Source organism: Symphalangus syndactylus, chromosome 13 (assembly GCF_028878055.3).
Source record: "Symphalangus syndactylus isolate Jambi chromosome 13, NHGRI_mSymSyn1-v2.1_pri, whole genome shotgun sequence".
Taxonomy (NCBI): domain Eukaryota; kingdom Metazoa; phylum Chordata; class Mammalia; order Primates; family Hylobatidae; genus Symphalangus; species Symphalangus syndactylus.
Window position 1 is genome coordinate 29,734,051 of NC_072435.2, and position 23,821 is coordinate 29,757,871.

At 53.9% G+C, this 23,821-nt stretch overlaps 1 protein-coding gene across 4 annotated transcripts in view; it reads left to right on the plus strand.

Annotated features, from left to right (window-relative positions):
- The first annotated feature begins 10,943 nt into the window (after nt 1-10,943).
- Nucleotides 10,944-23,821, plus strand: part of LMTK3 (lemur tyrosine kinase 3) — a 28,801-nt gene continuing 15,923 nt past the window's right edge. Inside the window, exons 1-11 of one of the 4 annotated variants that reach the window (XM_055235810.2) lie at nt 10,944-11,313; nt 13,243-13,355; nt 14,264-14,397; nt 14,682-14,832; nt 15,343-15,419; nt 15,887-16,005; nt 21,868-21,955; nt 22,283-22,431; nt 23,219-23,303; nt 23,377-23,498; nt 23,636-23,785. In XM_055235810.2, coding sequence (XP_055091785.1) covers nt 11,273-11,313; nt 13,243-13,355; nt 14,264-14,397; nt 14,682-14,832; nt 15,343-15,419; nt 15,887-16,005; nt 21,868-21,955; nt 22,283-22,431; nt 23,219-23,303; nt 23,377-23,498; nt 23,636-23,785 — 1,229 coding nt within the window. In that variant the 5' untranslated portion in view covers nt 10,944-11,272. The other 3 variants (XM_063615755.1, XM_063615756.1, XM_055235809.2) reach the window with 3 other exon arrangements.

Consider the following 23,821-nt stretch of genomic DNA (forward strand, 5'->3'; position numbering starts at 1 on the left):
CAAGCAACTGTCCTGGCATTCACGATATTTTACGAACAGGCCTAACTTAAAATGCAGATCCTCCTTATTGATACCCAACATCAATTATCCACTGCTCCTCTTCCTTCTCCTTCCTTTTCTGTTTTTGTTTTTTTGTTGTTTTTCTTTTGTTTTTTTGGTTTTTTTTGAAACAGGGTCTCACTCTGTCACTCAGTCTGGAGTGTAGTGGCGCGATCTCAGCTCACTGCAACCTCCACCACCAGGGTTCAAGCAATTCTCCTGCCTCAGCCTCCCTAAGTAGCTGGGACTATGGGTGCGTGCCACCACACCCAGCTAATTTTTGTATTTTTTTTGGTAGAGACGGGGTTTTGCCATGTTGGTCAGGCTGGTCTTGAAGTTCTGATCTCAGGTGATCCACCTGACTTGGCCTCCCAAAGTGCTGGGATTACAGGCGTGAGCCAACACGCCTGACCACCTATCTAAGTTTTAAACGACAATTTAAGATATATGGAGCCTGGGGCCAGGCACGGTGGCTCAGGCCTGTAATCCCAGCACTTTGGGAGGACAAGGTGGGCAGATCACGAGGTCAGGAGTTTGAGACCAGCCTGACCAACATGGCGGAACTCCGCCTCTACTAAATATACAAAAATTAGCCGGGCGTGATGGAGCATCCCTGTAGTCCCAGCTACTCGGGAGGCTGAGGCAAGAGAATCGCTTGAACCCGGGAGGCCGAAGTTGCAGCAAGCTGAGATTGGCTCATGCCTATAATCCCAGGACTTTGGGAGGCTGAAGTGGACCGATCACCTGAGGTCAGGGGTTCGAGATCAGCCTGGCCAACATGGTGAAACCCTGTCTCTACTAAAAAATACAAAATTAGCTGGGCGTGGTGGCACATGCCTGTAATCCCAGCTACTACAGAGGCTGAGGCAGAAGAATTGCTTGAGCCCAGGGGGCAGAGGTTGCAGTGAGCGGAGATCACACCACTGCACTCCAGCCTGGGCGACAGAGTGAGACTCCGTCTCGAAGAAAAAGAAAAAAAAAAAAAAAAAAAAAAATATATATATATATAGAGAGAGAGAGAGAGAGACAGAGAGAGAGAGAGAGAGACCGGGCGTGGTGGCTCATGTCTGTAATCCCAGCACTATGAGAGGCCTGGGTGGGAGGATTGCTTGAGCCCAGGTGTTCGAGACCAGCCTGGGCAACATTGTGAGACCCTGTCTCCACAAAAATAAAATAATTAGCCAGATGATGGTGTGCACCTGTAGTCCCAGTTACTTAGAAGGCTGAGGCAGGAGGATTGCTTGAGTCCAGGAAGCCAACAGTGAGCCATGATGCTGTCACTGTACTCCAGCCTAGGCAATAGAACAAGAGCCTGTCTCTTAAAAAATAAATAAATAAAAATGAACAAATAAAAATATAGGGATACTCAGTATGTATGAATATAGTCTTCTTTTTTAAAAATTTGAGGCCAGGCACAATGGTTCATGCCTGCAATCCCAGCACTTTGGGAGGCCGAGGTGGGCAGATCACTTGAGGTCAGGAGTTCGAGACAAGCCTGGCCAACATGGGGAAACACTGTCTCTACTAAAAATACAAAAAAAAAAAAAAAAATTAGCCGGGCGTGGTGGCGCATGCCTGTAGTCTCAGCTATTCATGAGGCTGAGGCAGGAGAATCACCTGAACCTGGGAGGCAAAGGATGCAGTGAACTGAGATCATGCCACTGCACTCCAGCCTGGGTGACAGAGAGAGACTCCGTCTCAAACAACAACAAAAATATTGAGTGACACAGACCTCACATTTCATGTGTACCCCCAGTTTCATTACTATACTATCCTGGCACACCTTTTTCTGGGCGTGTGTGTGTGTGTGCATCAAAAAGCATCTTTGGGGCCAGGCGTAGTGGCTCACACCTGCAATCTCAACACTTTGGGAGGCAGAGGCAGGCAGATCACTTGAGGTCAGGAGTTCAGGACCAGCCCGGCCAATATGGTGAAACCTTATCTCTACTAAAATACAAAAATTAGCAGGGCGTGGTGGTGCATGCCTGTAGTCCCAGCAACTCAGGAGGCTGAGTCAGGAGAATTGCTTGAACCCAGGGAACGGAGGTTGCAGTGAGCCAAGATCGCGTTACTACACTCCAGCCTGGGCGACACAGCAAGGCTCAGTCACATACAGAAAAAAAGCAGCTTTGGTGGGAGGCCGAGGGGGGCGGATCATGAGGTCAGGAGTTCGAGACCAGCCTGGCAGACATGGTGAAACCCCGTCTCTACTGAAAATACAAAAATTAGCCGGGCGTGGTGGCGGGCACCTGTAATCCCGTCTACTAGGGAGGCTGAGGCAGGAGAATTGCTTGAAACCAGAACGCAGAGGTTGCAGTGAGCCAAGATCGCACACTGCACTCCACCCTGGGTGAAAGAGCGAAACGCTGTCTCAAAAAAAAAAAAAAAAAAAAGAGCAGCTTGGGATTGTTGTTGCTTTCTGTTTTTTTATTTTTTAGAGATGGGAATGGGATCTTCCTTTGTTGCCTAGGCAGGAGTACAGTGACATGATCATAGCTCACTGCCACTACAAATTCCTAGGCTCCAGGGATCCTCCTGCCTCAGTCTCCTGGGCAGCTGTAACAAGAAATGTTCCCACACCCGGCTTGTTTTCTTCTTATGTAAATTGTATCACGCTATTCTCATTGCTCTGTGACTTGACTTTTTTCACTTCACATTATATCTTGGGGCTCTTGGAGCTTTTTCTTCCCAGGCCATCGTGTTCTCCCTTTTTTTTTTTTTTTTTTTGAGATGGAGTCTCACTCTGTCCCCAGGCTGGAATGCAGTGGTATGATCTCGGCTCACTGCAACCTCTGCCTCCCGGCTTCAAGCAATTCTCCCACCTCAGCCTCCCTAGTAGTTGGGATTACAGGCATGCATCACCACACCCGGCTAATTTTTGTATTTTTAGTAGAGACGGGGTTTCACCATGTTGGCCAGGCTGGTCTCGAACTCCTCACCACAAGTGATCCACTTGCCTTGGCCTCCCCAAAGTGCTGGGATTACAGGCGTGAGCCACCACATCCAGCTTTTTTTTTTTTTTTTTTTTTAGAGACAGGGTATCACTCTGTCACCTAGGCTGGAGTGCAGTGGTTCGATCATAGCTCACTGCAGCCTCCAACTCCTGGGTTCAAGTGATCCTCCTGCCTCAGCTTCCTGGGTAGCTGGGACTACAGGTGTGCGCCACCATGCCCAGATTATTTTTTAATTTTTATTTTTGTAGAGCCAGGGTCTTGCTATGTTGCCCAGGCTGGTCTCAAACTCTCCAACTTTGCACCAAATTGCAAAGTGCAAAGTGCTGTGATCACAGGCATGAGTCATCATGCCTGGCCTCAAATTGTACCCTCAAGATCTCTGCTTGTTGGCCGGGCACGGTGGCTCACACCTGTAATCCCAGCACTTTGGGAGGCTGAGGAGGGTGGATCACTTGAGGTCAGGAGTTCGAGACCAGCCTGATCAATGTGGTGAAACGCCATCTCTACTAAAAACACAAAAAAATTAGCTAGGTGTGGTGGTGTATGCCTATAATCCCAGCTACTTGGGAGACTGAGGCAGGAGAATCACTTGAACCCGGGAGGCAGAGGTTGCAGTGACCCAAGACTGTGCCATTACACTCCAGGCTGGGTGATAGAGCAAGACTCCATCTCAAAAAAAAAAAAAAAAAAAAAGACCAGGTGTGGTGGCTCACGCCTGTAATCCCAGCACTTTGGGAGGCCGAGGTGGGTGGATCGAGACCATCCTGGCTAACACGGTGAAACCCCGTCTGTACTAAAAATACAAAAAATTAGCCGAGCATGGTGGCAGGTGCCTGTAGTCCCAGCTACTCGGGAGGCTGAGGCAGGAGAATGGTGTGAACCCAGGAGGCGGAGCTTGCAGTGAGCTGAGATCGCGCCACTGCACTCCAGCTTGGGTGACAGAGCCAGACTCCGTCTCAAAAAAAAAAAAAAAAAAAAAATCTCTGCTTGTTATTGTTGTAAATTATACCTCCATTAATATTGAGATAGGCCAGGCTGTGGTGGCCCATACCTATAATCCCAGCACTTTGGGAGGCCAAGGCAGGCGGATCACTTGAGGTCAGGAGTTTGAGGCCAGCCTGACCAACATGGCGAAACCCCGCCTCTCCTAAAAATACAAAAATTAGCCAGGTGTGGTGGCACGTGCCTGTAATCCCAGCTACTCAGGAGGCTGAGGCACGAGAATCACTTGAGCCCAGAAGGTGGTGGCTGCAGTGAGCCGATATCGTGCCACTGCACTGCAGCCTGGGTGACAGAGAGAGACACTGTCTAAAAAAAAAAAACAAAAAGCGAAATAAATGCTGTTTTGGCAGGTGTGGGAAAGGAAAAAAATTAAAAAGTAAAAAAAAAAAAAAGTGAAATAAAATATCATTATTGAGATTGCTGTCCCTTCAGCTTCTTTCTTTTTGTCCACCCAACCAGACTGCTGGAATGGAGGCTTGTTTGTTTGCTGAATGGATGAATGAATGAATGAATGAATGAGTTAGTGAACGAAGTCTGAGGCAGCATCCTGGGCTCATGGAATATTCCTCCCCCAGCCTCTCATACCCTAATGGTGCTTCAATTTCATAAAAGAGGAAGAGGCTGTGTCCACCCCATCCTGCAGCCTGGTCACCTGGTCACCCTGTTGCACACACTCTCACTTTCGCAGTGGAGACTCAACTCCTTGGCTCTGCAGACAGAGCCTCTGGCAACCTCACTTCTGCCCACTGCTGGGGCTGTCTCTCCCTATCATCCCAGCCTCATTCCTGCAGTCACAGTCACTGAGCTTCTTCTGTGTACCCGGCACTGGGGACACAGCAGGAAACAAAAGCAAAGATCCTTGTTCTCCAGGGCCCCAAGTCAGATGGAGCTGATTGCAATAAAGAAAAATGAAACAGGGACCAGCCGAGGTAATTCCAGCACTTTGGGTGCCAGAGTCTGGAGGATCACCTGAGGTCAGGAGTTCAAGACCAGCTGGGCCAACATGGTGAAATCCTATCTCTACTAAAAATAGAAAAATTAGCGGGGCATGGTGGCACGCACCTGTAATCCCAGCTACTGAGGAGGCTGAGGCAGGAGAATCGCTTGAATCCGGGAGGCAGAGGTTGCAGTGAGCCGAGATCGTGCCACTGCATTCCAGCCTGAGTGACAGAGCAAGACTCTGTCTCAAAAAAAACAAACAAACAAACAAAAAAAGAGGCTGGGAGCAGTGGCTCACACCTGTAATCCCAGCACTTTGGGAGGCCGAGGCAGGTGGATCACCTGAGGTCAGGAGTTCAAGACTAGCCTCCCAACATGGTGAAACCCCATCTCTACTGAAAATACAAAAATTAGCCAGGCATGGTGGCAGGCGCCTGTAATCCCTGCTACTTGGGAGGCTGAGGCAGGAGAATCACTTGAACCCGGGGAGCCAGAGGTTGCAGCGAGCTGAGATCACATCATTGCACTCCAGCCGGGGCGATAAGAGCGAAACTCCATTTCAAAAAAAAAAAAAGAGGCCGGGCGCGGTGGCTCACGCTTGTAATCCCAGCACTTTGGGAGGCCGAGGCGGGCGAATCATGAGGTCAGGAGATCGAGACCACGGTGAAACTCCGTCTCTACTAAAAAAATACAAAAAATTAGCCGGGCGTGGTGGCGGGCGCCTGTAGTCCCAGCTACTCGGAGAGGCTGAGGCAGGAGAATGGCGTGAACCTGGGAGGCGGAGCTTACAGTGAGCCGAGATCGCGCCACTGCATTCCAGCCTGGGCGGCAGAGCGAGACTCCGTCTCAAAAAAAAAAAAAAAAAGACGAAAGAAAGAAAGAAAGAAAGAAAGAAAGAAAGAAAGAAAGAGAAAGAAAGAAGAAAGAAAGAAAGAAAGAAAGAAAGAAAGAAAGAAAGAAGAAAGAAAGAAAGAAAGAAAGAAAGAAAGAAAGAAAGAAAGAAAGAAAGAAGAAAAAGAAAGAAAGCAGAAAGAAAGAAAAATGAAATGGGTTAAGGGACAAGAAGGGGTTAAGGGTCAGGGCTGCTCCCTTGGTGGCCAAGGAAAGCATCTTTGGGGAGGCCACACGTGGGCAGAAACCTAATTGAAACAAAGATGTCAGCCAGGTGCAGACCTGGGGAACGGGGAGTCCCCACAGAACACGGGGCGCTGAGTACAAAGGCCCCGAAGCTGTTTCTTGCCCATGCAGTGTTGGAGGAACAGGGAAGAGGCCAGCGTGGCTGGAAGGGAATGAACAAGGGAAAGTGTACCAGCGAGCAGGGCAGGCAGACTTGGAGGGGCAGATCATTCAGAGTCGCTTGGGCCCTGGGGAGGATGCTGGCCTTTACTCCAAGTGAGATGGGAGCCGTGGGAGGGTTGAGAGCACCAGAGGGACATGAGCTAACTCGGAGTTAAGAGGCTTCCCTGGCTGCTGTAGCAAGAAGAGACCATGGGGTGAGGGGCCGAGTGTGGAGATCATCAAGGAGGCTACTGCAATAGTCCAAGCAAACAATGAGGGTGGAGGTAGAGGTGGTGAGAGGTGGCCAGATTCTGGGAATATTTTGAAAATAGAGTCAGCTAATGGACTGGACGTGGAGGTGTGGGAAAAAGCCAGTCGGCAATGACTGGGAGGTTTGGGCCGGAGCCACCATGTGGGGAGGCGGTGGGCGGGGCAGGTGCAGGTTTCCTAAAGGTTCCAAGCAGTTCCACAGCTCCAGGCCTTTGTGCCCTCTGTGGCCCACGCCTGGAATGCCCTCCCTGCTCAGCTCCCTACCCCCAGCCTCAGACTCAACCCTGCTCCCAGCCACAGCCGGGCCAAAATGTCGTCCTCTCTGGAGGCTTCTCTGCAAGAAACCCTGGTTCAGCACAGCGCACCCTTCTGCATCCTCATGACACCTTGCTCTTTCTCTTCCCTGGAATGGACTCTCACAGTCCATCAGCAGGGAACTTGTGCTGAGTGGACAACACCCAAGGGACGGGGGACTGGTCCCGGCTTGAATCAGTCATCAAATGCACCTGCAGGAAATAACCTCGTTCTTTCCTTCATTCAACCAATTTGTTGTTGTTGTTGCTGTTTTTGAAACAGAGTCTTGCTCTGTAACCCCGGCTGGAGTGCAGTGGCACCAGCTCAGCTCACTGCAACCTCTACCTCCTGGGTTCAGACGATTCTCGTGCCTCAGCCTCCCGAGTAGCTGGGACTACAGGCATGCGCCGCCACGCCTAGCTAATTTTTGTATTTTTTATAGAGACGAGATTTTGCCATGTCGGCCAGACTGGTCTTGAACTTCTGACCTCAAGGGATCCTCCCACCTTGACCTCCCAAAGCACTGGGTTTCCATTGCAAGTTAACATATAAACCTATTTTTATAAAGATAATAACTATTTGGCTGGGCGTGGTGGCTCACGCCTGTAATCCCAGCACTTTGGGAGACCAAGGCGGGTGGATCACCTGAGCTCAGGAGTTCAAGACCAGCCTAGGCAATACGGTGAAACCCCGTCTCTACTAAGACACAAAAAATTCGTCAGGCGTGGTGGCGTGCGCCTTTAGTAACAGCTACCCGGGAGGCTGAGGCAGGAGAATTTCTTGAACCCGGGAGGAGGTTGCAGTGAGCCGAGATTGCGCCACTGCACTCCGGCCTGGGCGACAGAGCAAGACTCCATCTCAAAAAAAAAAAAAAAAAGCCAGTCACAGTGGCTCGTCATACCTCTAATCTCAGCACTTTGGAAGGCCAAGGCAAGTGGATCACCTGAGGTCAGGAGTTTGAGACCAGCCTGACCAACGTGGTGAAACCTCGTCTCTACTAAAAATACAAAAATGTCCAGGCCTGTATCGGGCGCCTATAATCCCAGCTACTCAGGAAGCTGAAACAGGAAAATCACTTGAACCCTGGAGGCGGAGGTTGCAGTGAGCCAAGATCACCCCCATTGCATTCCAGCCTGGGCAATGAGAGTGAAACTCCATCTCAAAAAAAAAAAACAAAACTATTTTCCAAAAAAATTCAGTGCATTGAGTGGCGTTGTTTGTGTCATTTTGAAAATCTTTTTTTTTTTTTTTGACAGAGTTCCACTCTGTCACTCTGTGGCCAGGCTGGTCTCAAACTCCTGACCTCAAGTGATCAGCGCTGGCTTCGGCCTCCCAAAGTGCTGGGATTAAATGTGTGAGCCACCGCGCCCGGCCGCACATCTCTTTAATGTCTAGCTGGATCCTTGCATCTGTGTCCGTCTTCAGTGCAGCCGTTCATTACATGTCAGGCAACTTCTGGAAACTTCTACTGTCCACTCATGAGTGAATGAGAACGAAAAAGGCAGTTAACATCTCAGGAGGGTAGTATACAAATAATTTTGACCTCATGGATCCCTTGAAAGGGTCTCAGGCACTCCTAAGGGACTCTGAACTATACTTTGAGAACCACTGACATGTAGTTTCAGTTTTGAAATCAATAAAATGTCAAAAAGGAAAAAGTTTTAGGATAAGTTTGGTGATAAAACTGACCTAAACAGACTGATAATCTTTTTTTTTTTTTGAGGCAAACTCTCGCTCTGTTACCAGGCTGGAGTGCAGTGGTGCAATCTTGGCTCAGTGCAAACTCCACCTCCCAGGTTCAAGCGATTCTCCTGCCTCAGCCTCCTGAGTACCTGGGATTACAGGAGTGTGCCACCATGCCTGGCTAATTTTTGTATTTTTAGTAGAGATGGGGTTTCACCACATTGGCTAGGCTGGTCTCGAACTCCAGGCCTCATGTGATCCGCCCACCTTGGCCTCCCAAAGTGCTGGGATTAGAGGTGTGAGCCACCACACCTAACCCAGGCTTCACACTCTTAAATTATTTCTTAAATTGTTCCTAAGTCTCACCATGGAAATACTCAAGTGCTGGATGACAGGTCGGCTGCCAAGCCCTTCTGGGGCTGTTCAGTGGATGCAGTAGACACTCCTATGACCTTGTTTAAAATCTGAAAAATTGGCTGGGCACAGTGGCTCACGCCCATAATCCCAATACTTTGGGAGGCTGAGGCAGGTGGATCACCTGAAGTCAGGAGGTCGAGACCAGCCTGGCCAACATGGTGAAACCCTGTCTCACTAAAAATATAAAATTAGCTGGGCGTGGTGGCACATGCCTGTAATCCCAGCTACTAGAGAGGCTGAGGCAGAAGAATTGCTTGAGCCCAGGGGGCAGAGGTTGCAGTGAGCAGAGATCACGCCACTGCACTCCAGCCTGGGCGACAGAGCGAGACTCCGTCTCGAAGAAAAAAAAAAGAAATAAAAGTTTCATATATGGGCTACGCACGGTGGCTCAGGCCAGTACTTTGGGAGGCTGAGGGAGGAGGGTTGCTTGAGGCCAGGAGCTTGAGACCAGCCTGGGCAACATAGGGAGACCCCCATCTCTACAAAAATAAAAATTTAAAAACTAGCTGGGTGTGGTGGCTTGCACCTGTAGTCCCAGCTACTCCAGAGGCTGAGGTGGGAGGATTGCTTGAGCCCCAGAGTTTGAGGCTGCAGTGAGCTACGATTGCACCACTGCACTCCAGCCTGGGCAACAGAGCGACACCCTGTCTCAAAAAAAAAAAAAAAAAAAAGTTTACTACATTAACATTTCTTTGGCCGGGCGCGGTGGCTCACGCCTGTAATCCCAGCACTTTGGGAGGCCGAGGTGGGCGGATCACAAGATCAGGAGATCGAGACCATCCTGGCTAACACGGTGAAACCCCGTCTCTACTAAAAATACAAAAAATTAGCCGGGCGAGGTGGCAGGCGCCTGTAGTCCCAGCTACGCGGGAGGCTGAGGCAGGAGAATGGCGTGAACCCCGGGGGGCGGAGCCTGCAGTGAGCCGAGATGGCGCCACTGCACTCCAGCCTGGGTGAAAGAGCGAGACTCCGTCTCAAAAAACAAAACAAAACAAAACAAAAAAACCATTTATTTTATACTGAGCATGCAGTCTGCTATGGAGTTCTAGTTTATTCGATTCCATTTTTCTTTTCTTTTCTTTTTTTTTTTTTGAGATGGAGTCTTACTCTGTCACCAGGCTGGAGTGCAGTGGTGGGGCGATCTCTGCTCACTGCAATCTCTGCCTCCCGGGTTCAAGCGATTCTCCTGCCTCATTCTCCTGAGTAGCTGGGACTACAGGCACACGCCAGCATACCCAGCTAATTTTTGTATTTTTAATAGAGACCGAGTTTCACCATGTTGGCCAGGATGGTTTCGATCTCTTGATCTCATGATCCACCCTCCTCGGCCTCCCAAAGTGCTGGGATTACAGGCATGAGCCACCATGCCCAGCCCCCATTTAAAAAAAAAAAAAAAGTGCTGATTGCCATGGAGGATTTTTTTGTCTTTCTTTCTTTTCAGAGAGTGACTTTGTTTCTGAGACCACCGAGGATCTTGATATCACCCCTGTTAATGGCCGGGCACTCACAGTTTGAAAAGCTCTAGGGAACCCTCTCTTACTCTCCAGACAAGACCCACTCCATCCCCACCCTGACTCAGTGGTGCCTGGCAGTGCTAAGTCCTGATGTGCAATTATTCCACTCGTGGCTGCTTTCCTTGAACCCCCAAGACTCCCAGAAGGTGAGGGAACGCGTCTCACTTGCTTCCTGCTGCGGCCCCAGCTTCTGGCCCAGCGCCTGCCTAATCACATAGTGGGCGCCTAATAAACGTTTGTTGAGTGAATACATGAACAAGCGAGCTGGGGCCAGAGTCAGGACTGCAGCCCCGCCTGTGCCGCTCCCTAGAACTTGATAATTCTGCCCACATCACTTCCAAAGACCCAGGCAGCGGACCCTTCCTCGGCTCCTGCTACCCGCATCCAACCGCAGCTTAACCTGAGCCTCCTTGCTGGGTCGAGCAGGACTACATTTCCTACAAGTCTCAAGGCCAGGACTACACCTCCCATAAGCCTCTGCTTCCGCCAGGTTCTGTGCCCTTCAGCCACCCGGGCAGCGAATTGCGTTTTTTCTCACTCCCCGCCCCCCGATTGCATCCCCTCCACCCTGCAGCCCAGGCCGTGCGCCCCCTCCCTCCCGCGATGAACCTGCCTCAGTTTCTCCAATGAGACACCGCTAGGGCAGCCCCTTCCCCCTTCCCCTGGACCCCCCGATGAGGACGGCTGCGCTCTGCGGGGAGTGTGCACTGCCTGGCCGGTGTGCGCCACGGCTGCGCGTTTTGGTGGAAAGCCCTGGGCCCCTGCTGGGGGTTGGGGTTGGGGGCTGGGTCGCCTGCGCCGAGTGTTGCTGAGGCTGCGTCTTGGGTGCGCAGCTCCGGCCCAGCCTCACCCAGGGGAACGCCTCGCAGGTGCTCACGGACGATGGAGAGGTCCGCGCCCAGGGTGGGAGTCCGCGCTTCTGGGTGTGTCTGCAGCTCGGGGCGCTGGAGGGTGGGATGTGACCCCGAGACGGCGGCGGCCTGGCACGTGATGTATGTGTGTCCTTGTCTGATGTGTCGGTGTCCCCGATGGACCGGGTTCCAGTCCCAGCTTTGCCACTCCCCGGCTTGTGTGCCTTGGGGCAAGTGACTACCACGCGCTGTGCCTCAGTTGCCTCATCTGTACAATGGGCATGATTTAAAAATACCTGTCTCAGAGGGCGGTTGTGAGGATTGAGAGGTAATTCTGTACGTGTAAAACGCTGCGGACGATACCTGGCACAGACTAAATACTCATAAGAATAAATACATTAAATAAACTATGATCATGTATCTTTTGTATGAGGCAAGTGCTGTGGTTGTGTAATGTCTGCGTAACCTCACGGGAAACGTGGGTATTTGCGACCCGTGTGTCTGTGCGCGTGTCTGTGTCTGTGCTGTGGGTGTGTGACTCTTTGTATGTGTTATGTGTGCCCGTGCATGTTTATGTATGTGATGTGTGACTGTGGTGGGGTTCTGTGTCTTTGTAACCTTGTGTGAAAGGTGTGTGTATTTGTGATGTGTGTGTCCATGCCTGTTTAGGTATGTGATATGTGCATCTCTGTGTGTCTGTGTATTTGATCTGTGTGCCTATGTCTGTGCTTATGTATAATGTGTGACTGTGTATATGTACATGTTTTATGTGTCTGTATGTATCAGTGTGTGGTGTATTTATGTGTATTTTTGCATGTGATTTATGTAGCCCTGTATGTATGAGTTGTGTGTGCCCGTACGCATGTGTATGTAGTGTGTCTGTGTGTATCCATGTGAGTGAAGCTTGTGTCCGTGTGAGTGATGCATGTTACGTGTCCATATACATGCATGTGTTATGTTTCTGTGTACTCATGTGATGTGCCTGTCTCTGTGTAGCTGCTGTGTCTGTTTCTATGTTAGTTCATGTGATGTGTGTTTCTGCGTGTGTCTGTGCAGTTCCTGTCTGTGCATGTCTGTGTGACGTGCATGTATGTGATACTTGTGTCTGTGGGTATTCTTTGTTGCCCATTTGTCTAGGGACTGTCTGCGTGGCTGTGACTATGAGTGTCAGCATGTCACAGTGGTGTCCGTGGGGATCTTTGTCTGTGGCGTGTGCATCTGTGGATCTGGGGCTTTACTTTGTCTGGGGTATGTGTGGGTCTTTGTGATGCTTTGACGTTCCTGCGTGGCCGGGTGCATCTGTGCTGGAAGCCAGCCTGCCTGTGAGTTTCCAGTGCGGTCCCTGCGTCTTTGTGTGTGACGTGTACGTGTCCCCGTCTGCTGATGGCTGTCCACCTTTGTATGTGATGCGCTTGTCTATGAGGGTCCCTGCGACGTGTGTCAGCTGCGTGTGGGCTGCGCGTGCCTGACATCTGCATCTTAGCGTGTAGCACATGTGTCCATGCTGGTGCCATGTCACAGCGGTGTCCGGGCCAGGCACCCGTGGGCCCTGCCCCCCAACCCCCGCTGCAAGTGTGCCGGTCCCTGTCTGTCCCTCCCCCTCCCATTTCCTCCCCTCCCTCCTGGCAGCCAATTCTACGGGGGAGCCAGTTGCCATGACGACGCTCCATCCTCCCTCCTCCCACCCTTCCTGTGACAGGCTCTCTGCTCCCCCAATCCTGGCTGCCCTCGGGGGCGGGGCCCTCTTTCTCGCCCCCCCCATCCTACCCTCTCCCCCCCACCCCAGCAACCCCGGCTCCCCAGCATCTCTCCTCTGTCCGCCTCTCCATCCCTTCATCCGTCTGTCCCTTCAAAGAGGGGGAGGGGGGTACCTGAGCCAGCAAGCAGCCCCTCCCTCCCCCTGTCCTGCGTCTCCTGCCCCTCTCCTGGGCCGGGAGGAGGCCAGGGTCGCGCGGGTCCCCATGGCTGGGGGCTGAGGGCCCGCCCCCCCCTCCTCCCCAGCCGCCACCACCTCCACCTCCCTGCCATCCTCGACAAGATGCCTGCCCCCGGCGCCCTCATCCTCCTTGCGGCCGTCTCCGCCTCCGGCTGCCTGGCGTCCCCGGCCCACCCCGGTGAGTCTGTCGGGCCATCCGTCTGTCCGGTGGCCCCCACCCCCGCGGCGGCCTCGCTGTCTGCCCAGGGGTCTGTCTGCGGGTCCTGCCCCGTCACCTGGTGCGCGTCTTCCCGCAGCCCAGCCGGGCCCGGAGCGGCGAGGACGGTGCCTCTGTCAGCAGGGCCTGTGGGAGGGAGGCTGGGGGCTGGGTGGGGAGGGGGCTCCGTTTGGGCAACATGTGTGTAAGCGTGCACGGATGTGTTTGTGCTGGTGTGTGCAGGAAGCCGAGGAAGGACAGGGCCTCTGGGAGAATTGGGGGCAGAGGACAGGAATACTATTTCTAAGGGGGACACAACACGGGAGGCTGTCTCTGGCTTCTGGAGAGACCCAGGGCTTGCGGAGTTCCCTTCTCTGGGTCTTGGGCTGGGGATAGAGGACATCGGTGTGCGCCAAGCGTCCCTAAAAGAGACAGATCTCAACCCCACAAACTGGGGGGTTCCAGCATGGGGCAAGAATCTTCTCCCAGCCTGCAGCTGAGAGCTAGTCCTCCTCCCCAATGAGGGGTAATGAGACTGTCCATGGGAGCGTATTTTAAATTCTGCAAGCTCCAGGCTTCACTATCACTCCTCTTTCCTTCAGCCCTCATTGGAATTCATCCAAGCCTGGGGTGAGGGGATGGGGTGGGGTGAGGTGGGGGGGGTCCCAGTTTGGGACGAGAAGAGAGACCCCACCCCCAATCCAACCACTTGGGAAGGCCCCAAACTACAACTCCCACAATGCCTTGGGCCATTCTGCACCTCTGCCAAGGGACCCTGGTCGCAGAGCATCATGGGAGTTGTAGTCCAAGACGTGCCGGGACGGGAGGGGGCAAGATTCCGGTATCCAGGGACTTGAAGCTGGGACCCCAACCCAGCCCTGTGCCCACAGATGGATTCGCCCTGGGCCGGGCTCCTCTGGCTCCTCCCTACGCTGTGGTCCTCATTTCCTGCTCTGGCCTGCTGGCCTTCATCTTCCTCCTCCTCACCTGTCTGTGCTGCAAACGGGGCGATGTCGGCTTCAAGGTGAGGTGCATGAGGGGATTCAACTTGGGGAGGAAGACTCCAGCAAGGCCTTTACCCCCTACACAGGTGGTTGGTGGGGAGAAAGGGGCAGTAAATCCGAGAGCACCTTCTAGCTTGAAGCTATGGCAGGATCTGGAGCCTTGGGATGAGAAATGGGGAATGGAAATTGGGCTGGGACTAGGAGACAGTTACAAAAATGAAGGGGAGACAAACTTCAGAGAAAGACGATGGCGTGTCTCTCAGCCCTGCTTTCTTCCACCCCTCTTCTCCTCTCCCGGCCCCAGGAGTTTGAGAACCCTGAAGGGGAGGACTGCTCCGGGGAATACACTCCCCCGGCGGAGGAGACCTCCTCCTCACAGTCGCTGCCTGATGTTTACATTCTCCCGCTGGCTGAGGTCTCCCTGCCAATGCCTGCCCCGCAGCCTTCACACTCAGGTACTGCCCCACGCCATGACCAGAATCCCATGGTGTCCCGGGAAAGGCCAGAAGATGTTGAGTGTGTTCCTTCAGGGGCTGGGGCGGTTGAGACCAGCGGCAGCCAATGGGAAAGGCATAGGTGGGAGCCCTGGAATCTTGGAAGCAGCCCATGGGGAGGCAGACAAAGATCATCTTGGTGGAAGCCATTGCTTAATCCAAAACCAGATTTGGGGATTCTTGTGGGGCAAGCAGTGGTGAGATTAGCATAGAGCACAGTCTCAGAGGCAGCCAATGGGAGGCTGAAATCACATCATAGGAGCTTGGGATGCTAAAGGGAAGGACTGATTGGATGCTGGAGTCTTGTGAGCAGCCAATGAGGAAGCTGAGATTCTGACATGGAATGTGGGTGGCAGCCAATGAAAAGAGAGTGATGTCTGCTCTGACCCCAGTCCCCACTGACCTGGGGTGTGTTGGTGGCACTCGGGAAGGGGGAGAGACTCAGGGGCTTTCCCCTCTTGCCCTCCCCAGACATGACCACCCCCCTGGGCCTTAGCCGGCAGCACCTGAGCTACCTGCAGGAGATTGGGAGTGGCTGGTTTGGGAAGGTGAGTGGGCTGGGGAAGGGAGGCAGGGCTCCATGGATCCCGAGCTGTCCTCCTGTTCTGTGTCCACACCCCTACTCTCACCACTTCTCATCTGTCCCTCGCCTCCTCCCCGTGCCCCCTCAGCCTCCCATCGCCCCTCCGTCCACCTCTCACCGGCTCCCATCCGCCCCATCCCCGACATCTGTCAGTCAGCGCCTCCCTCCTCACTCCATTGACCACTCTGCCGCGCCACCCGGCTCTTCACGCGTCCGTCCGTCTGTCCATCCTTCCATCCGTCCCTGCGTCCATCGGATTCTGGGCCCGTGAGTGTCTCACCCCATGTCTGGTGGGGCTCAAGGGTGGTGGGATGTGGAGGGAGAAGCTGGGAAGGAGCCGCGGGTTGGGAGCTGTGTGGTGGAGTGGAGCTGGTCCCAGGGGACGGGGCTGGGGAAACGGCACTCGCTGACTCCTGGGTGCCCCTTGACCAGGTGATCCTGGGAGAGATCTTCTCCGACTACACCCCCGCCCAGGTGGTGGTGAAGGAGCTCCGAGCCAGCGCGGGGCCCCTGGAGCAACGCAAGTTCATCTCGGAAGCACAGCCGTACAGGTACTGAGGGTTTCTCAGTGGGTGTGTGCTTTGTCGAGGTGACATTCAGGAGTGGAAGGAGCGCTGTATGGGGTCACACCTGGAATCTACCTCTTCCCGGCTGTGCAGCTCTGGCAGGAGAACTTCCCTCCCTGAACCTCAGGTTCTTCCTCTGGACCGAGCTAAGGGTGGGAAGTGAGAAGCAGGATGGTGGAGGAGGCGGGAGCACAGAAGCTGAGCTAGAGGCCTGCTCCTCTCCCCTGGGAGCCTCCGGATCTTCATCTGGAAAGTCAGTCCAGGAAGCCCCAGTGTCCTCATGAAGGGGGCAGCTGAGAGTATGTGAGATTCCCATGTTCAATGTTGGGTACCAGCTGGTACTTCCCTTCCTCAGGCCACAGACTAGGTCCCTGAGCAGGTGCCCGAGCAGGCCACTGTGGAGCTCCATCCCTGCCCTGCTTGGTCTCTACTCCACTCTCAGTGCTTCTAGGATGGGGTCTAGGTATACATTTGCCAGATAAATTCCTTGTGAGGTAGTGAGTTCCCTGTTTTGGAAAGGGTGTGTTCGCAGAGACCCCTTATCAGAACAGTTGTAAAGGTGGGCTTTACCCTGATAAACACATTGGGTTTTGGCACTCCCTCGCTCCAAAACCTCCCATGGCTCCCTACTGCCTACAGGACACATCTGCTCCTCCTGACAGCCCACAGGCCCTGCACAGTCTGACATAGTCCCTTTCCTTCCATTGTCCCCCTCACCCCAGCCAACCTGGCCTCCTCACTGACCCTCCCCACGGAAGCCTCTTCCCTGCCCCAGTGCATTGGTCCTTGCTATATTCTCTCTTTAGAATATCACTCCTTGCTCAACCCCAGGTGTGGATGGGGCCCCTTCCCTTCCTCAGGCCTCAGCTCAGAGACATCTTCCCTTACTCCTCCCCTCCTTCCAAAGAGGGTCCTGGGATGCCCCACCCCGTCATGGCATGTGTTTTCTTCATAACCCATACCCCAGGTTGTCACTATATCATCTACTTACTTGCTTATTGCCTGTCTCTCCCTAAACCTGTGCCAGCAACCACTGGCCACATATGCCTATCACATGTAAGCTAAGATGGGCACGGTGGTACATGCGTGTAGTCCCAGCACTTTTGGAGGCCAAGGTGGGAGGATCACTTGAGGCCAGAAATTGGAGGATGCAGTGAGCTATGACTGCACCACTGCACTCCCACCTGGGCAACAGAGCGAGACCCTGTCTCTATTATATAAATAAATAAATAAAATGTAAGCGAATTAAAATGCAATCAAATTAAACACATTTCCTCAGCCACCCTCATCGTATCTCAAGTGCTCAATAGCCACCTGTGGCCAGTGGCTCCCCTGGTAGGCAGGGCTGGTCCAGAACATTCCCACCTTCGCAAAGCTCTGTTGGACAGTGCAGGTCTCTACTTGCAGCAGCTCAGGGTCCGTCTCGTTACCCGAGCACAAGTGCTGTTGGCTCTCAGTAGACGTTTGCTGAGCGAGCCACAGACCTGAGATCAAATCCCAACGTTCCCATCATTACCAGCTGTGTGACCCTAGGCAAGTCGCTTCCCTCTCTGAGCCTCTGTTTCCATCTGGATCAAATGGGGATCATCATCCTGCCTAGCAGGTTGCTGGGAGAATTTGACAGCAGAATGGCCGGCCTTGGCCAGATTCGTGGGTGTGCAGTGAATCCTGGCTTCCTTCTACACTAGCCACCCCAAGTCTCCCATGCTGGGAACTCCAGCCACTTGTTCAAGCCCCGCACATGGCAGGAGCCTTATGAACACTTTGTCGGGCTCCCGCCTGTAATCCTAGCACTTTGGGAGGCCAAGGCGGGCAGATTGCCTGAGCTCAGGACTTGGAGACCAGCCTGAGTGAAACCCTATCTCTACAAAAATACAAAAAATTGGCCAGGCACGGTGGCTCACACCTGTAATCCCAGCACTTTGGCAGGCTGAGGCAGGCAGATCACGAGGTCAAGAGTTCGAGACCAGCCTGGCCAACATGGTGAAACCCCATCTCTACTAAAAATGCAAACATTAGCCAGGTGTGGTGGGCGGGCACCTGTAATCTCAGCTACTCAGGAGGCTGAGGCTAGAGAATCGTTTGAACCCCAGAGGCGGAGGTTGCAGTGAGCCAAGACCGCACCGCTGCACTCCAGCCTGGGAGACAGCGTGAGAAAACAACAACAATAACAACAACACTTTGTTGCACGATTCTTCCACCAAGCAGGAGCAAGAGACAGTGTTCTCTTGAGGACACACAGCATAAACAGCACAGCCGTGGTTATACACAGGCAGTAGAAGGCTGGGTACTGGCAGTGGCCCCACAGCACACAAGTGGCTCTGCCTCCCACCAGGCCCCAGTAGGAAAATAACTAGTAAGTTACTGTCCACCTACTCCTGGCCGGACCCTGGGCTGCAAGCCCGAAACGTTCTCATCCTCCTGCAGACCTCCAAGCCAGTCCTTCTCTCCGCATGTGTTTATTGAGCATCTGCTAGTCTAGGCACCGAGGACACAGGCAGGAAGACACACCAAATTCTCATCCTAGGAGAGCTCACCCCCTAGTGGAGAAGACACACAATAGATAAATAAAGAAAGACTTTTTTTTTTTTTTTTTTTTCCAAGTCTCACTTCAGCCTTTGAGCTCTTGGGCTCAAATGATCCTCCTGCCTCAGCCTCCTGCATAGCCACCATGCCTGGCTAACTTTTATTTTCATTTATTTATCTTTTTTTGTTCAGATGAAGTCTTGCTTTGTTGTCAGGCTGGAGCGCAGTGGCGCAATCTCAACTCACTGCAACCTCTGCCTCCCGGGTTCAAGCGATTCTCCTGCCTTAGCCTCCAGAGTAGCTGCGATTACAGGCACCCACCCCCACATCTGGCTAATTTTTTGTATTTTTAGTAGAGACGGGGTTTCACCATGTTGCCCAGGCTGATCTCGAACTCCAGACCTCTGGTGATCCACCCACCTTGGCCTCCCAAAGTGTTGGGATTACAGACTTTTTTTTTTTTTTTTTTTTTGAGACAGAGTTTCACTCTTGTTGCCCAGGCTGGAGTGCAATGGCGGGGCCTCAGCTCACTGCAACCTCTGCCTCCCGGGTGCAAGCAATTCTCCTGCCTCAGCCTCCCGAGTAGCTGGGATTACAGGCATGTGCCACCACGCCCAGCTTATTTTGTATTTTTAGTAAAGACAGGGTTTCACTATGTTGGCCAGGCTGGTCTCAAACTCCTGACATCAGGTGATCCACCCACCTCGGCCTCCGAAAGTGCAGGGATTACAGGCATGAGCCACTGCACCCAGAGTATTTTTTTTTTTTTTAATTGTGGAGATGGAGTCTCACTATGCTGCTCCAGCTGGTCTCAAACTTCTAGGTTCAAGCCATACCTCCTGCCTTGGCCTCCCAGAGTGCTGAGATTTCAGATGAGAGCCACCATGCCAAGCCAGAAATGCACTTTAAAAAGAGAAACTGTCAGCTGGGCGCGGTGGCTCACACCTGTAATCTCAGCACTTTGAGAGGCAGGCGGATTACCTGAGGTCAGGAGTTCAAGGCCAGCCTGGCCAACATGGTGAAATCCCGTCTCTAATAAAAATACAAAAATTAGCCGGGCATGGTGGCACATGCCTGTAATCCCAGCTACTCAGGAGGATGAGGCAGGAGAATTGCTTGAGCCGGGAGACGGAGGTTGCAGTGAGCCAAGATTGCACCACTGCACCTCAGCCTGGGCGACAGAGCAAGACTCTGTCTCATGAAAAAAGAGAGAGAGAGAGAGAGAAACTGTCAGAGAATGACAAGTACCATGAGAAAATGAGGCAGTATGTGACAGAGGGGCCACCTTGGACAGGACCATCAGGGAGGCCGGGTTGACTTGGAGAAGTCAGCCATGCAAAGCACCATGGGAAGTACATTCCAGGCATAGGGAACAGCAGGTGCAAAGGATGTAGGACAGAAAGAAGCTCATGGAGGGTGAGCAGCCCTGGAAATGCAGTTAGAATGCAGGGTGAAGGCTGGGCACGGTGGCTCATGCCTGTAATCCCAGCACTTTGGGAGGCCGAAGTGGGCGGATCACTTGAGGTCAGGAGTTCAAGAGCAGCCTGGCCAACATGGTGAAACCCCATTATCTACTAAAAATACAAAAATTAGCTGAGTGTGGTAGTGTGCACCTATAATCCCAACTACTCAGAGTTGAGGCAGGAGAATCACTTGAACCCGGGAGGTGGAGGTTGCAGTGAGCTGAGATTGCACCACTGTACTCCAGACTGGGCGAAAGAGCAAGACTCTGTCTTAAAAAAAAGAATGCAGGGTGAAAATAAAATCAAATAATATGTTGCCATTAAAACAGCAGTAATTGCTAGGATCTCAGCACATACCAGCTTCTCTCAGATCTCATGAAATTCCTCAGATGAAGTTGTTATCGCTGTCCCACTTTTACAGATGAGGGAAACTGAGGCAGGGAGCAGCGAAGTGACTTGCCTGAGATGACACACCTAGGAAAGTGGGAGTCAGGGTTCAAACCCCTGAGTCTGACTCTTTCCCACAGCGTGAGGGTAAAGGGGAGGGTATCCAACCTGGCATTGGGGGGCAGCAAAGCTTCCCGGGGAGATGATGTTGAGGCAGGGGCCCGGGGGGGCCAAGAGAACTCTGATGAGAGGAGGGCATTCTGCAGACAGAGAACCGTAGGTGCAGGCAGGGTGCAGTGGTTCATGCCTGTAATCCCAGCACTTTGGGAGGCTGAGGCGGGTGAATCACTGGAGGTCTGGAGTTTGAGACCAGCCTGGCCAACATGGTGAAACCCCGTCTCTACTAAAAATACAAAAATTAGCCGGGCTTGGTGGCGGGCATCTGTAATCCCAGCTACTCGGGAGGCTGAGGAAGGAGAATGGCGTGAACCCGGGAGGTGGAGGTTGCAGTGAGCTGAGATCACTCCATTGCACTCCAGGCTGAGTGATAAGAACGAAATTCTGTCTCAAAAAGGAAGGAAGGAAGGGAGGGATTTAGGGAGGAAGGAAGGAAGGAAGGAAGGAAGGAAGGAAGGAAGGAAGGAAGGAAGGAAAGAAGGAAGGAAAAAAAGAGAGATAGAGAGAAAAAAAAACTGTAGGTGCAAAGGCCCAGGCCTAAGCAAGGGCCTGCAGGTTTGGGAAAACCCACATGGGATAAAGCTGACTCCTGGGCCAGCCCAAGGAGCAGGAGGAATCAAAGAGCCGGCGCTCTATCCTGGGGTGCTGGGGATCGACAGAGGGCTGTGTGTGGTGAAAAGCAGGTGAGGCAAACGGAAGGGGAGAGACTAGAGCCAGGGAGGTCGGGAGGAGGCTGTGGGGACGAGGAGGAGAAGACTGAGAAGAGTCGGGGGCAGGAATGAAGGTGGAGGTGAGGTGTGAGGAGGAAGGAGAGGTAAAGGGGTCCCTGGGGACCTGCTCCCCCAGGAACAGGCCAGTGAGGGCCATCCAGAGATGAGGACCCCGGGAAGGAGTGGGGTGTGGTCGAGGAGAGAGACTCCGAGGTAAGGAAACAGATCAAAAAGGTAGAGTGGGCCGGGTGCAGTGGTTCACGCCTGTAATCCCAGCACTTTGGGAGGCCAAGGTGGGTGGATCCCTTGAGGTCAGGAGTTCGAGACCAGCCTGGCCAACATGGTGAAACCCCATCTTTACTAAAAATACAAAAATTAGCCGGGCATGGTGGCGTATGCCTGTAATCCTGGCTACTCAGGAGGCTGAGGCAGGACTCCGGCCTGGGCGACTCCGTCTCAAAACAAACAAACAAACAAAAACAACAAAAAAGGGTGGAGGCAGCAGTTTGGTTCTGCTGGGAGGTTGGGGCGGGATGAAGAGGAAGGGGCTGCCTTCCCAACTCAGCCGCCTCCTCACTCCACAGGAGCCTGCAGCACCCCAATGTCCTCCAGTGCCTGGGTCTGTGCGTGGAGACGCTGCCGTTTCTGCTGATTATGGAGTTCTGTCAACTGGTGAGGGTCTTGGGGGGTTGGGGAAGGGCAGAGCGGGCAGCTGGACGAGGCCGGGGCCAAGCCTGGTGCCCCTGGGCTTCGTCGTCATCATCATCACCATCGTAGATGATGTGTGGCATGCCCTAACATTTCATGAGTGCTGACTGTCCTGGGGTCTGCCCTGAACAAGCAGGCAAGATGGGCTGTGTTATTACCTGCTGCAAGCAGCAGGGGAAACTAAGGCTCAGAGGGGCTACCCAGTGACAGCAGAGGCCATTCCATCCTCCGGGCCGACTGGCTGGAGGCCTGAGCGGCTGGTGGTGCTGACCTTCTTTGCCTCCCTCCCAGGGGGACCTGAAGCGTTACCTCCGAGCCCAGCGGCCCCCCGAGGGCCTGTCCCCTGAGCTACCCCCTCGAGACCTGCGGACGCTGCAGAGGATGGGCCTAGAGATCGCCCGCGGGCTGGCGCACCTGCATTCCCACAACTACGTGCACAGGTGGGCGGGCTGGGGACCCGCGGGAGGAGCTACTAAGGGGAAGGGGGAAGGAGGTGAGGCTGCAAGGGAGGGGCTAAAGGGGGGGCGGACCCATGACTGGCTGACACAAAATAGGGACGAACCGAGGGGGGTCTGGAGGAGGAGGGGCCAGGAGAGGAGGAGGGGCCAGGAGGGGAATGGGAGTAACCAAGTGAGGGGGAGGCAGGGTCAGGTGATGAGGGGAAGGGCCAGGAGAGGAGAAAGGGTCAGGAGAGGAGGAGGAACCGGAGAGGGGCAGGGGTCAGGGGAGGAGGAGGAAGAACCAGGATAGGGGAGGAGCCAGGATAGGGGGAGGAGGAGCCAGGGGAGGGGAGGGGCCAGGAGAAGAGGAGGTGCCAAGATACGGGAGGGGCCAGGAGAGGGAGGAGGAGTCAGGAGAGGAGGAGGGGCCAGGAGAGGAACGGAAGGAGCCAGGGGAGGGGAAAGCAGGGTCACGTGATGAGGAGAGGGGGCCGGGAGAGGAGGGGGAGGAGCCAACAGAGAAGCGGGAGAAGCCAGAAGGGTCAGATGAAGAAGAGGAGGAGCCAGCGCAGAGGAAAAGGAGACTTGGAGGAACCAAGGGTGGGGAGAAGACAAGACGGCGGGGGAGAGTGAAAGCAGTCAGAGGGGAGAGATAGATCAGAGGGAAGGGGCGGAGTCAGTGTGGCGGGGCAGGGTCATGGGAGGGGTGGAGTCAGTGTGAAAGGGCGGGGTCAGGGCGTGGCTGGAGGGCTGCTCCTGCACTCACCTCCTCGCGTTCTTCCCGCAGCGACCTGGCCCTGCGCAACTGCCTGCTGACCTCTGACCTGACCGTGCGTATCGGAGACTACGGGCTGGCCCACAGCAACTACAAGGTAGGGCTTCCTTCTGTCGGGGTGGGGGCCGTGGTGTGCCCTGACCCGCCTGACACCGCCCTGGGTCCCCCAGGAGGACTACTACCTGACCCCAGAGCGCCTGTGGATCCCGCTGCGCTGGGCAGCTCCCGAGCTCCTCGGGGAGCTCCACGGGACCTTCATGGTGGTGGACCAGAGCCGCGAGAGCAACATCTGGTGAGGACCACGGGCCGCGGGGGCCGAGGCAGGCCAGGAAGGTGGAAGGGTTACTAGATGCCACCGGTTCTATAGATGGGGAAACTGAGGCCCGGGTGGGTCAGGGCTGGGCTCTGACCTCTCTCTGCTCTCTGCAGGTCCCTGGGGGTGACCCTGTGGGAGCTGTTTGAGTTTGGGGCCCAGCCCTACCGCCACCTGTCAGACGAGGAGGTCCTCGCCTTCGTGGTCCGCCAGCAGCATGTGAAGCTGGCCCGGCCGAGGCTCAAGCTGCCTTACGCGGACTACTGGTGAGGGCTAGCCCACCCGGGGCTCCTGGCCTGCCG